Source organism: Esox lucius, chromosome 7, assembly GCF_011004845.1.
Source record: "Esox lucius isolate fEsoLuc1 chromosome 7, fEsoLuc1.pri, whole genome shotgun sequence".
Lineage (NCBI taxonomy): Eukaryota > Metazoa > Chordata > Actinopteri > Esociformes > Esocidae > Esox > Esox lucius.
In genome coordinates this window covers 32,829,484-32,843,830 of record NC_047575.1, presented here as the reverse complement: position 1 = coordinate 32,843,830, position 14,347 = coordinate 32,829,484, and the positions used below count along the sequence as shown (strand labels likewise).

General features: G+C 39.2%; 1 protein-coding gene across 5 annotated transcripts in view; it reads right to left on the bottom strand.

The window, feature by feature from the left end:
• Positions 1–14,347, bottom strand: part of igsf9bb (immunoglobulin superfamily, member 9Bb) — a 169,193-nt gene that overhangs the window by 13,435 nt on the left and 141,411 nt on the right. For 3 of the 5 annotated variants that reach the window (XM_029121266.2, XM_029121267.2, XM_029121268.2), the window contains 2 exons: positions 13,645–13,809; positions 12,855–12,900 (listed from right to left, as the gene is read on the bottom strand). In XM_029121266.2, coding sequence (XP_028977099.1) covers positions 12,855–12,900; positions 13,645–13,809 — 211 coding nt within the window. Of the gene's footprint in view, positions 1–5,997; positions 6,085–12,854; positions 12,901–13,644; positions 13,810–14,347 lie in introns of all 5 variants that reach the window. The other 2 variants (XM_029121264.2, XM_029121265.2) reach the window with 1 other exon arrangement.

Here is a 14,347-nt window from a genome sequence, read left to right as displayed (position 1 = left end):
TGCTTTGCTGCATACCTTGGTTGGAACGAGTGGTTATTTCAGTCAAAGTTGCTCTTCTATCAGCTTGAATCAGTCGGCCCCTTCTCCTCTGACCTCTAGCATCAACAAGGCATTTTCGCCCACAGGACTGCCGCATACTGGATGTTTTTCCCTTTTCACACCATTCTTTGTAAACCCTAGAAATGGTTGTGCGTGAAAATCCCAGTAACTGAGCAGATTGTGAAATACTCAGACCGGCCCGTCTGGCACCAACAACCATGCCACGCTCAAAATTGCTTAAATCACCTTTCTTTCCCATTCTGACATTCAGTTTGGAGTTCAGGAGATTGTCTTGACCAGGACCACACCCCTAAATGCATTGAAGCAACTGCCATGTGATTGGTTGATTAGATAATTGCATTCATGAGAAATTGAACAGGTGTTCCTAATAATCCTTTAGGTGAGTGTATATACGACCAATATATACAAACTGACCCAAGTTATAATATTACCAACTAATACGTTTGTTAACAGCCTGTATTAATCATATTTTTAAGAAAAAATTAGAGCCCTTTGGATTGATGAATAATAAGACTCAAACAAAACAAAACTGACAGAAAAATTCAATGGAAAAATCCTTAGAGTAGTTTGAATAAAATTATGGGAAGAACATCAATCAATCAATCACATTTATTTATAAAGCCCTTTTTACAACAGCAGTTGTCACAAAGTGCTTTTACAGAAATACCCGGCCTTAAACCCCAAGGAGCAAACAACATTCATTGAAGTTGACGGGTAATTTATAATAAAAACTTTTGATGTTGCCAATCATTTTAATGACAATGTAACTGGTAATCTGGAAACACTCTGAACTCTTGTGTAAAATATCTAATAATTCAAGACAAGAACTGCTGTTTGCATGCAAGCAAGTTAATGTGTGAAATGTGAAAAAGCTATTGTTGTCTATCAACTATGATAAACCACCGGGTGGAGAAACTCAAAAGGGAAAAATTATAATGGTAGCAGACAGCATATCCACCCATATTTGCCATAATGGTAGCAGACAGCATTGCCACCCATATTTGCCATAATGGTAGCAGACAGCATTGCTACCCTTATTTGCCATAATGGTAGCAGACAGCATTGCCACCCATATTTGCCATAATGGTAGCAGACAGCATTGCTACCCTTATTTGCCATAATGGTAGCAGACAGCATTGCCACCCATATTTGCCATAATGGTAGCAGACAGCATTGCCACCCATATTTGCCATAATGGTAGCAGACAGCATTGCCACCCTTATTTGCCATAATGGTAGCAGACAGCATATCCACCCATATTTGCCATAATGGTAGCAGACAGCATTGCCACCCATATTTGCCATAATGGTAGCAGACAGCATTGCCACCCTTATTTGCCATAATGGTAGCAGACAGCATTGCCACCCTTATTTGCCATAATGGTAGCAGACAGCATTGCCACCCTTATTTGCCATAATGGTAGCAGACAGCATTGCCACCCTTATTTGCCATAATGGTAGCAGACAGCATTGCCACCCATATTTGCCAAAATGGTAGCAGACAGCATTGCCACCCATATTTGCCATAATGGTAGCAGACAGCATTGCCACCCATATAAGCAAGTGTGTCAACGGGAGAGGAATGTAATTCCAGTTCCAAATAATTGTACAGCATTTGCTTTTTTTTTTAAACAAGTTAACTACTGACTCTCAGAATGCATATAAAGTGTGCTCAACGTGTGGCAAAAGGCATCTACGAGCGCATGTGGGACATGAGGTAACGCATGGAGCGGATCCTTGCACTGGCGCAACATATGGATGAGACCCAACATCGCCAACAACGGACATACAAACACCCAGAACCAGGACCTCCTGTCAAATGACAAGGTGTTAGCATTGGTGCCCTCCTTTGCGTCTAAATTCCTCGCCATACAGCGTGGTGGAACGCACTGGGTCGAGGGGAGAATGCAAATTTGCTGAAATGCAGGGAAAAACCACCTTCTCATGTCCGTGCCCTCACCACCACAGTCCAGAAGGAGGCAGCCATGGGACGATCAGGCACTCCGTCAACAAGAACAGAGAGAGCTTGTAGTCCAGGGTTCAGACGTGACCCCCAGCAGAACCCCAAGTCATAAAGCAATACATTCACACCACCAGCATCTGTACAGCATTCCAGATGGAGGCCATCGCAGCCCCTGGTCCAATTCAGTGGTGTTGGTGCCAAACCTGGGTGTTGTTCAAGCCTCTAGAGAAGAAATGGACGCAGCAGACCAGAGGGGGTTGAATCAGTAGGACCAGACATTTATTGTACAGACAGACGCTTTGGAGACAGGGTGAGTGTGATTCTATCCCCAGAGTGGAACGGGGTAGAGTACCCCATATTGCTCCTCAGTTGGAAGCTCAACCCCACCTAGACCAAATTTGCAGCCGGGGAGAGGGAAGCACTGGCCATCCCTATCGACACAGACCAGGCGCCACTGCAGTGGATGACCCAGGCTAAAAAACCCATGGACCCAGTGGTTCCAGGCCCTGCATGAATTCTCATACACCAAATCCAACACCATGGAGAGCATTCACTGGGAGAAGATCGGAATGTTCCCGACCAGGCAGACAACGTACAAGGGATGCGCAGGGAACACTCCCAGATGGTGTTGAGGAGACAAGCTCCGCCCAAGCACACCTGACCAAGACCAAAACAAATTGGAAGCCTACGCAAGAGGGAAATTAGACTGTCTGTTGGTGTAATTTAGTTTATTTTCATAGATGGAGACCAGTAAAACATGCCGCGACCAATCATGGGAGGGCCCGAAGGCAGTGTTGAGCTTAACCAAGCCCACAGCCGATGTTGGCTTTAAATTATTAATTTTTTTATTAACACCTTCAGGCACCATCCAAAGAGCTTAAGGCCTGTTCTGTGCCCTACATTCGCTACAGTGTCATTTAATTTATTCAACCACTGTGTGACTGTGGTCTACTTGTTGTCTCGGCCATTAAGTGGCATATGAGTAACGACTTAAAGAACAAACAATACAATTTCACAAACTATAGATTGTAATGTGGCCTTTTCCAGGCTTGGTTTCCCCAATCATTTTTCCCATGCACTTCCACTGCATAGACTTATGGTCAAATCAATCTAAGGCAATTACTAAAATGGCCCACCACCCCACCCACACATTCCCCATGCCCAGACACAGGACATCTTTATGACACAGATGATTGTATTTAGCAGAGTGGACTGTCCCTTTTCCCTCCGTTTTTCTTGATAAGTCTTGTCATTACTCAAACTTCCCTGGAGCACATACTCTCAAGCTACATTCTCACTTTGTGATGTTCAGATACTGTACGTCTTGTCCGTACAAATTGTGATTTTTAAAGCTACAAACTTAGCAAAAAAATATCCGCTTAGAATACAATAAATTCTAAGGTCATCATTGTAGAAATCAGACTACATGTTATTTCTATGGATTTTATTTATTTGGAAGAAATCTGCAATTCTGAGAGTAGTTATGTTAAACCAAGAAATGAGAAATAACAAGCAATTACCAGAAAACAAGCGAGAAAGTCAGGAAGATTTGATAATACTTTATTCAGAGTACCAAAATACAATGCAAGGCTGAGGCTTTTTAGTCTCTGTTTTTTTGCTGAATCACTAAGGCCTACATAGTTGTGCTTGTGATGGCAATGGAGGGGCTGAGTTTCCAAGGCAACTGACAGTTGAGGACCTGCATTGAAAAGCAATGACGTTCTCTCTATTGGCTACATATGCCAAGCTGCAGAAGGCACCGTCTGTCGTAGTGACGCTCTCTCTATTGGCTATGTATGCCAAGGCACCGCCTGTCGTAGTGATGCTCTTTCTATTGGCTACGTATGCCAAGTTGCAGAAGACACAGACTGTCGTAGTGACTCTCTCTCTATTGGCTACGTATGCCTGTCGTAGTGCAGGGTCTTCCAGTAAAGTGCGGGACACTGTCATCACAACTGGCTCCAATGGTTGCAGAGCACAACCCACACTTCCAGCTGAATATTCAATTATTCTGCTACTCATGTCATAATATCTAAAATATATAAACATAGCTATTACAAGCAATGCTATACACATAGTTCTGTATAAGCAGAAGTCTTGTTAAAGCTATACAATGTAATACATTGACTTTTTTGTGTTTCTATAAAAAAATCACTTTTAAATGCAGTATTTCACATGTGCTGAATATTAATTGTGCCATTTTTTATGTTAAGATTGTCAATAGCTCACTATTATGAGACAAATACGTATTTAAACTAAGGACTGCAAGACTTGTAGAAGTAAAGTCGATGAGGAAAATACACACATGTAAAAGTGACATCTCATTGGTTCTCCTTACATCCAGGTTCTCCTGGTCATAGATTCACTTTGTAAAATTACAGGTGTACAAATACAATGTAAAGTATGTATTTACTGTGTCATGTGCTTGTATACAGTACCAAGAGCACCATTTGGAACCAACTCTGCTTAATGTACCATCAACACATATTATACTAAAATTAACACTAACATTTTTTAAGGAAGCCATAAGTATTTGTCAAGGCAACTGCCAGGAGAAAATTACATTATGCTATATAAATTATATACACTGAAAGCAATTAACAAAGAAAATAAGAAGTGCTGCAGTTTGTGCATGGTTAGGTCAACAGATGAATTTCCGAAGCTTGTGTGTTCATAGACATTCTTGTAATCCAGAGATGCTACTGAGTCTAACTGATGTATTTACTGGATTGTAAATACCGTTAGGTCTCACAATGTCTGTTTTGTATAGACAATCTTCAGAAATAAAGACCTTGAGATGTAAAATAACTGGTTGTCCATTTGATTAAAAGGCGTTGCCGTGAAAGTTAGCTGATGTTTGTATCACACAAGCTTTAGAAATCCAGCTAAATGTAAGGTAAGTAAGCTAAGATCTATAAAAGGGTATCTAAGAGAAACATTTTTCTTCTGAGATATTCATACCTCTCAGATTGACATATTCAGGTCAACCTTCTTAATGTCTTTCTTGGACAAAGTTATGTCCCTTACATTGTGTTTTTTATGTGTTTCTATGGTCCATAGCAGTAAAGGCAGCTTGAACTTAAATTAGAACAATTATTGTGTAAAATATAAAGGTCCTAAAACACAAAATAAAATTGCTATGATCCCATATGATTGAAGCTATTATGAACCCATATAATGAAACTATTCACAAAACCCCTGACTTCAGATAACTCAGTAGTAAAGTTTACAGGGAAAGCAAGATACATTTAACCAAAGTTACTCCACAGTGTACAAACAGATGCAGGGACACCACTTATTACTTGAAGCTATAGTGATAAATAATGGGGAAGTGATCAAACATTCTCATAATTATTGAATAATTGTCAGCTTCCACTTTCATCTCATTTAATGTAGGAGTTAAAACAAACCTATTGGTTTCCAGCTGTTTTGCTCCAGCCCAGTTGTGCACATGCATGTTAAGCTTTTATATAGATGCCCAGATGTGCCTGTACTTCGTATGGCACAGGTGTGTAATTACATGGTGGAATATGAGGAGAAGTAACAAGAGAAGCCTGACCAATGAAACCCATGAGATAGGAGGAGAGAAAGGAGAACACTTGGTATGAATGCCCTGTGGAAAACCCTCAATTGGACTGAGTCAGCCATCTACTGCTTTTGTCATGATTTTGATGTATTTCCACAAGTTCTGGCAATATTGTTTGCACATCACCCCCTGCTGGACATTTAGAGCAACAACTTTTCTAGGGACTAAAAGGAAGTATGAGAAAAGATAGGTTGCTGTTTTTCTTTTTTACAGCTGTATCATTTCAATAACTGAATATGTCATGAGTGGACAGCAAGAGTGCTTAGGGCCTTCCACTGGTCAAACTGGCAGGTGACACTGTGACCGTGCCCAGCACATGAAGCATGTGGCTAGGCAGCCAGCAGCACACTGAGGGGTGGGCTGAACAAGGTGCAAGTAGCCACACTCACTGAGGGCTGGAGGGCGAGGGCCGGTAGCTACTGTTGTCTGGCCCCTCACAGTAGGGCTCTATGCCTGGCAAGAGGCTAAGAGGAGTCCTGCGGTGGGAAATATAACAGAGACGGGAGAAGAGGAAGAGAAACAGGGGAGAAGAGGGAGGAGGAATGCTGTCAATGAGGCTCCAGAGCTTCCACATGTTCAAAAAGAGAAGGAGAGAGAGAGCGAGAAGGAGAGTGAGAGAAAGAGGCATGAAACAGGATGAAAAGAGAGTCAGAGAAAGAGGGAGTGAGAGGGTGTAAGAAAATCCAAAATAAAAGGCAGAAAGAGGGACATCTGGGAGGTGTAAGATATGAAGGGTAAGAAAAGGAAGAAGAATAAGAAAGACAGAGAAGCTGAATCATAAAAACTAAAATGTGTAAGCAAGACAGAGAAAGGGGAGGAGAGAGGAAGAGAGAAAACATGAAAAGGAGAAATACACAGAGTATATTGTTCCGGTGCATGTCTGACAGTTGTCCACTGACTCCTAAAGTGGACAAGTAAAAACTCACATCTGCTACTGTAGGAAGACAAACGGGTATAACATGTGTATTAGAGGGTATCACTATATTTTGTTAGCAGCACTGCACACATCTTTGTTCTTATGACTTTCAACCCTAAACCCATTGACTGAATTGTTCATTTGTATAGAGAATAAGCAAAGACGTTTATTTAAAGATAAACTGATGAAATCCTTAATGGCAAAACTCCCACATCCATTTGCAAAAACACAACATCAAAGATTTCACTGCTAATAATAACAATGAAAAATTCCCTTAGGCATTGATGCCCATCCAATACCAAGCAGACTATGTCCTGCACCTTTATTCCCTTCACTTCGGACATCGCTCTTCACAGTATAAACAAAAACCTTAAAAATGCTAGTTGAAAATAGAAAGCAGTGATCTTTCCCCTACTGCAGATTCCTTAGATTCTAATTGCCTTAGAAGTGTAAATAACAGAGTTATATTGAAACCAGTATGGTGTTTGACAGTTCGCACACAATGTGTGTAGTAGTTAATTTAAGTAAAAGACAGGTCTGTACAAAATGGCACCATAAAGAAGCAATTTCATAGTGGGATGTCTTAGCGCCTTTTTTTATTATTTGTTGCATCTACACAACACAGTAATTAATTAATTTTAAAACCACACTGTTACGAGGTCATATCTTTGAGTAAATATATCACTTTAGTATTTGACAAGTTAAAAAGTATTCCATTGTTTCATCAAGATCATGAGAACTCTATAAATAGGAGTGGACTTATTCAAGATAGACTGACAGTATGGCTGAGACAGAAGAGCCCTTGCTGGATTAGGGAACCAGTTTTTATTTTGATCAGGGATTAACCGAGGCAGAAATTGCATTTCTGTCATTCATAGACAGCGTTCTGTGTTTGAGAAGGAGGCTGGACAAACTAGGTCTATTCAGGCACAGCATTTTTTGTGATGGCAATTCATGGAGGTCCTGAAGCAGCAAAACATTCTGAAACATGTAACACCACCACTCTTTACAGTGCAATTGAGTTTTTTGCCAAACATAATGGGAACCACGTCCATGGGTTTCTACGCATGTAGAGAAGGCCCAAGCATTAATACAAATATATTGTTTAATATATATAAAAATTGTTTTATTGTCATTATTTACTTACTTTTTTATTGATAATTTATTGACATTGAACACTACTGTTGTTTGCTCCTTGGGGTTTAAGGCCGGGTGTCTCTGTAAAGCACTTTGTGACAACTGCTGTTGTATAAAGGGCTTTATAAATAAATTAGATTGATTGATTGATTGATAAAATCTTTAAAATATATCTTAATGGTAAGCAATAACTGCAGTTTGAGTTGAGAAGAGAAGGGAAGATACCAAAAGGAAAGAAAAATAAGATTTTTCCTTTGGATATTTTTTCTAGGTAGAGACAGTCTTGCTAGGCCTTCAGGATTTGAAAAGAATGCAACTGATCACAACAAAATTATAGAATGATTTAGACAAAATTAGGGAATTTTTTTCAATGTCCTCTCTGGACTTTCAAGCTTAAGTTACAACCATGCTGTGCAAAGTTTTAAGTAAAACAGAATACAATGATGTACAAATCATTTAAACCCTCAATAGAAAATAGTCCAAAGACAACAAATCAAATGTTGAAATTGAGAAATGTTATTGTTTCTTGAAAAATATATGTCTGCTTTGAATTGCAACGTGTTTCAAAAAAGTTGGAACAGAGGCAACAGAAGCCTGGAAAAGTTGTGTAATGCAAAATAAAAAAATAAAATGATTTAGGTTAATTAGCAACAGCTCAGTAACATGACTGTGTATAAAAAGAACATCCCAAAGACAATGAGTCTTTCAGATGTAAAGATGGGGAGGGGTTCATCACTCTGTGAAACACAAATAGTGCAACAATTTAAGAGTAACATTTCTCAACATACAATTGCAAAGAGTTAGGTGATCTCATTATCTACGGTACATAATATAATCTATGGCACATAATATCAGAGAATCCAGAGTATCCAGAATCCCCCCCGCCCAAAATATTGGATGGCCGTGATCTTCGGGCCCTCACTGCATTAAAAACAGACACATTTCTGTAGTGGAAATCACTGCACGAGCTCAGGAACACATCCAAAAAAACCATTGTCTGTGAACACTGTACATCACTGAATCCACAAATCCAAGTTAAAACTACCATGTAAAGAAGAAACCAGATATAAACAAGATCCATTTAAGATGAACTGGGGCAAAGTAGAAAACTGTCCTGTGGTCTAACAAATCAAAATTAGAAATTATTTTTGGGAATCATGGACAACATGTCTTTCAGACTATCCGACTTCCTATCAGTGTGACTTGCACATCTGTGAAGGCACCATTAATGCTGAACAATATATATGGGATTTGGAGCAACATATGCAGTCATGTCTTTTTCAGGTCTTGCTCATTTCAACATGACAATGCCAAACCACATTCTGCACATATTACAACAGCATGGCTCAGTAGTACAAGAGTCCAGGTGCTAAACTGGCCTGCCTGCGCAAACCTGTCACCCATTGAAAACATTTACAGCATTATGAAACAAAAAATACGCTGCAATCTTATATCAAGCTAGAATGGGAAAACATTTCACTTTCAAAACTAAAACAATTGGTCTCCTCAGTTCCCAAACACTAACAGAGTGCTGTTAAAGGAAAAGGTGATGCAACACAGTGGTAAACATGCCCCATCCCAATTTTTTTGAAACATGTTGCTGGCATCAAATTCAAAATAGGCATGTATTTGACCAAAAACTTTATTTTCAACATTTGATATTTTGTCTTTGTGCTATTTTAAAATAAATATAGGAATAAACAATATGCACATCAATGCATTCTGTTTTTATTTGCATTTAATGCAGCGTCCCCACTTTTTTGTGGTTGTACTAGAAACCCAGTATCTACTTCCTGGTAACTTGTAGAATTCCATGGACAATGTTATATAAAGAAATCATATATATTCAAATATAAATTACAAAAATGTGCATAAATTCCCATACAATATATTTTCTGTTCATTACCAAATTTACAGAAGATTGATAATTACTGGAATTTAAGCTTTATAATAATAGACAATAAGGATTTGGAGGATTAGGTTTTTAAACATAGTTAATGTAAACTCCTTCACTTTCTCTTCATGACACAAAATATTTATCCAAATATTTACAAAAGTCACTAAAGGTTCCAGTCATTCGAACTGGCAGAAAAAATTATAAAAATTATTACAAGGCCCAGTCAGTTGTTTGGTTGCCTATTCTTTTAATCTGGGATTTCATAGTGTGACTGCTCTTCATGATAAAATTGATAGGTAAACTGTTTTAGAGTCCCTTAGTATACTGATAAGAATAGTTAATACCTGCCACAAAATACCAGGGTATGGTAGGGAAGCCTTCGGTTAGCGGGGTGGATGTCAGACATGGTTACCTTGCCGCATGGCGCTCCAGCGGCTGCTTGCAGCAGGTCAGAATTCTGGAGATTGGGCTCTCCTATCCCCTACAGGTTCTGGCAAATATTTTCTGGATTTTCGAGTAAATAACAGATGTTTCTGGATGTTTGAGAAAGTGTCATAAAAAACAAAACTGGTTTGAGAGATGCATCACAATCATTGACTCTCCCCAAACTTTTGGCAGTTGCAATATAATATAAAGGACAGACAATATTGGGGACGGAAGTGAAACGGCGTAAAATCGGGAGAATATATAGAAAAAAAGAGAAAGAGGCAGTAGGAAAACAATAATGCAAAAACGAAATAGGGATTGTAGAGGAAAGCTTGACATGTAGACTACAACATAAACCGTACTTACTGTACATGTCCGCCTGTACACATGACAGTCCATGTGTTGCAGCTTAACATCAGCAAATCACCCGAAAATCACTTCTACCCAGAACAAATGGCCCTGGAAATCTCACATATCAACCGTACTTTGCCAGTGAGAAACTCACCAACCACAGCCTATCAGCAATGAACTCTGCTAATCTACAACCATGGAACTAGTGACCATACAGGAGATAGGTGACAAAACAAAACGCTGAGTTGCTCTTCAGTGCAGATACAGGATCCATTTTCACTCTCTAATCCTAAACTGATGTGCTGTCCTTAACATTACAGATGCCCACAGACACTAGAATTGAACCGATACAATGTTTCAATCTCCATACGTCTCCATGAATTTAAACCTATCAGTATCTGAAGATGGCCAATTTTTCAGAATAATATGAGTTATCAATACCTTGTTAACTTCTGTGTTCGACCTAGTGATCTGATTTATCACAGCACGTCATTTAACTTGGATTATTAAAAGGAAGCTCCAATTTTGCAGAAGACTAGATTGATGTCCCTAAAACATTGAATTTATACAATGTTAAAATTCACACTACTACTACACAGAGCTTTGCCAAGCCAAGCCACACTAAGCAGGTCTGGTGACACACCAACCATAGTTTCTGAAACGATGGACAATATGGATATCAAAAATATAAAAACCCTTTAGTGTGAGAGGTTTGAAAGAGAACCCAGAGGGCTAAAGAGAGTAATCTGAGTCATGAGGCAGCTTTTGGGAAAAAACTGATCACTTTGTTACCAGTTACATGACATTCAAAACAAAACTCTAATAAATAAACTAATTATGGTTGCAATGTTTGTTCCACTACACTACTTGGGTTCACTAAGGCATGGTCTGGGAAGTGGGGCAAAAATATACTGATCCTCGTTGCTACATACTGAACTCTGTGCTACATATTTGTTCAGTCTACGAATACCTCAGAAAGAATGAATCTGAGAAATAGAAATAAAACATGTGGCAATTAAGATTCCATTCTGAGGCCAAATTATGCCCTTTAAAAGAACTGAGGGAGAACCAATTCTCCAATCCAATATACTGTCATACATCTGAAGCACTGCTCTCAATTAATGATCCAATGTTCTGCCTTTCATGTCAGCGATGTTTTTCATATTTTTCAGAAAAATACTGCATCACAGTGAATTTGGCTTAAATGAATACATCATATTGGGATTGCACAGAAATACTTCATAGCCATATTACACACCAATGTTTGTAACAACCTCTTGACAACCTCTCTATTGTATTGATCATTCAATCCAAACGTAATGAACAAAACAACATCAATAATGGTGGCTATAGCTTTATGTGCCATGAAAAAAGCATGAAAAACATTTGTAGTTATTTAGTTAAAATATATATTTTTTGTATTATATAAAGCATTTACTGTACATGACAAATATCTGGTAAGAATTGATAATGTGTTAGTTTAAAATAGGTTTTGCCGAGATTTACTGCAGGGGACAACAAGTCTAAAAACCCTTCAAAATGAAAATGCAGAGGGATATAAAATGATTGAAGACATTACATGCAAGGCACACAGTGGAACCGTCATTTAGAAGGAGACGAGATGGCACCAATAGAACATGACAGGAGATTACAGGGCAAGAACAAAGCTCATAGGGAGAACACCAAAAGCCTGCAAGGCCTGCATATTACAATAATTGCAAATATTCACCATCGAGCTGAGGTGTAGAGTGGAAAGAAAGAAACCATTTCTCACAAAAGAATTGACAAAATCCACACTGTAAAAATGTTTCTGTGTAAAAAACACTGAATCTCAAAAAATACATGCAGGAAAATGCATTATGGTCTGATGAGACACAGATATTTGGCACAAACCCTGCTGTTTTCTGCCAGAAAGCTGAAGTCAAAGAATTATTTTCCTTTTCAACACAACAGCAAAACGGAAGATTTCCTGAAATAGACCACTCAGAGCCCAGAACTCAAACCTATATAAAATCTGTGAATCTAAAGAGGGCTGTATACCGGAGATCATCTTGCAATTTTACTTAGCTTGCATGTATCTGAAAATAACATTAGGATAAACTGATAAATGCTGTAGGTAGGAGACCTATCCAATCAGACTGCAGCAATCCAAGCAGAAGGTATTTCCATATTAGTTTTGGGGTGTGCACACTTATCCAAACAAGACATTGACAAAAATTATTTTTCAGTTAAATTCTTATTAATGTTGAAAAAAGGTCTGACATGATTTGCCTTGATTTCCGTCATTTCATACTGAAAAACAAAAGCAGCATTTTTCCAAAAGGGTCTGTAGATTACATATAGCCACTGCATGGGTAAAGCAGCTAATTACAAAGTATCTGTTCCCTATCCATCAACATCAGGCCAATTGGACCTGTCAGTAAGAAGTTGTGTTGCAGTGCTCCCTTCCTTTGTTTTGCATAATTTACAGCGAAGTAAAAAAAAAAGGATAAAAGTGGTTCTGGCTTGAGATTACTTACAAAGTTTCCACACTTTTTCTGCAGTGTGTTATCGAGAGAGGGGGGTCTGAAAAAGAGTTAGGGGACACAGGGAAATAATACATTATTACTTTCAAAACCATGAATATATTAAGTGCACAAGACAAATACAGCTCCGGAAAAAATGTATAGACCACTGAACCTTTCTTTCCTTTCCAAAAAGGTTTTGAGTGAAGAACAGAAGCATTCAATTTGCAGTGGTATCTTAATTTTAACCCTTCTGTTCCTCACTCAAAACCTTCCTTTTTGACTTTTTTGGAAAGGAAAGAAAAATGTGCAGAGGTCTCTTAATTTTTTTCGGAGCTGTAGTTGTCACTATAGCTTATCAATGCAATTGGATGCGTCAGCTGTGAAGTCATCAGATTTGTGTGTTTGCATGTGTGTCTGTCTGTGAACCTGTGTGTCTACTTTACATGTGTCTGTCTGTGAACCTGTGTGTCTACTGTACATGTGTCTGTCTGTGAACCTGTGTGTCTACTGTACATGTGTCTGTCTGTGAACCTGTGTGTCTACTGTACATGTGTCTGTCTGTGAACCTGTGTGTCTACTGTACATGTGTCTGTCTGTGAACCTGTGTGTCTACTGTACATGTGTCTGTGAACCTGTGTGTCTACTGTACATGTGTCTGTCTGTGAACCTGTGTGTCTACTGTACATGTGTCTGTCTGTGAACCTGTGTGTCTACTGTACATGTGTCTGTCTGTGAACCTATGCATGTCTACTGTACATATGTCTGTCTATTAACGTCCGTGCCTACTGTACATGTGTCTCACCTCTTCTCCTCTTGAGCTTTCGTCGGCGTTGCTTGTTGACAAAACAGGCTGCCATCGTGCTGAAGAGGACGGCAGCAGCAAGAAAACAAATGGTGGCCACGATTCCTGCCACCACCGGCCGTGCCAGCCCACCCTCGTCTACCATCTCTGGGGGCGGAAAGAAGTCTGGGGGGGCAAACAGTCAAGTACTTTTACTTTCTAGATCTGACAACTTGGCTATAACGGTGGTCAAAACGCTTCCATGAAGTACAGTGAGTTCACTGGTTAGTTCTAACACTTAACCTGGTCAATTAGGAACTTCCCTCACCTCGGAAACACCCATTGGTACTTTTATTACCTTTTTTTCTTTTCAGACAGTAAACTAATGTACAGTGAAAAGCACTTGGATTTTTTAGGTAACAGATTGGTGTTCATGATGTTTCCCATGTTTTGCTGAATATAGAATTGTCATTACTTATGGAGAACATGCTGAAAATGTTGCACATTGCTTAACTTGTACTGTGAATGGAAACAGGGAGAAAAGCCCTTTGCTGGACCTCTGTGCATCATTGGAATACCACAACCAGGACACCATCCTTGGGCACTATTGTTGCCTGTACGGCACAAGATGCTGTAATTGTGCTACAAACCATGTTCCCATTTCCTGAGAGCGCTGCTAGGGAAAACATGTTTGAAATAGCGAGGATCAGGACGGTCAAGCCAG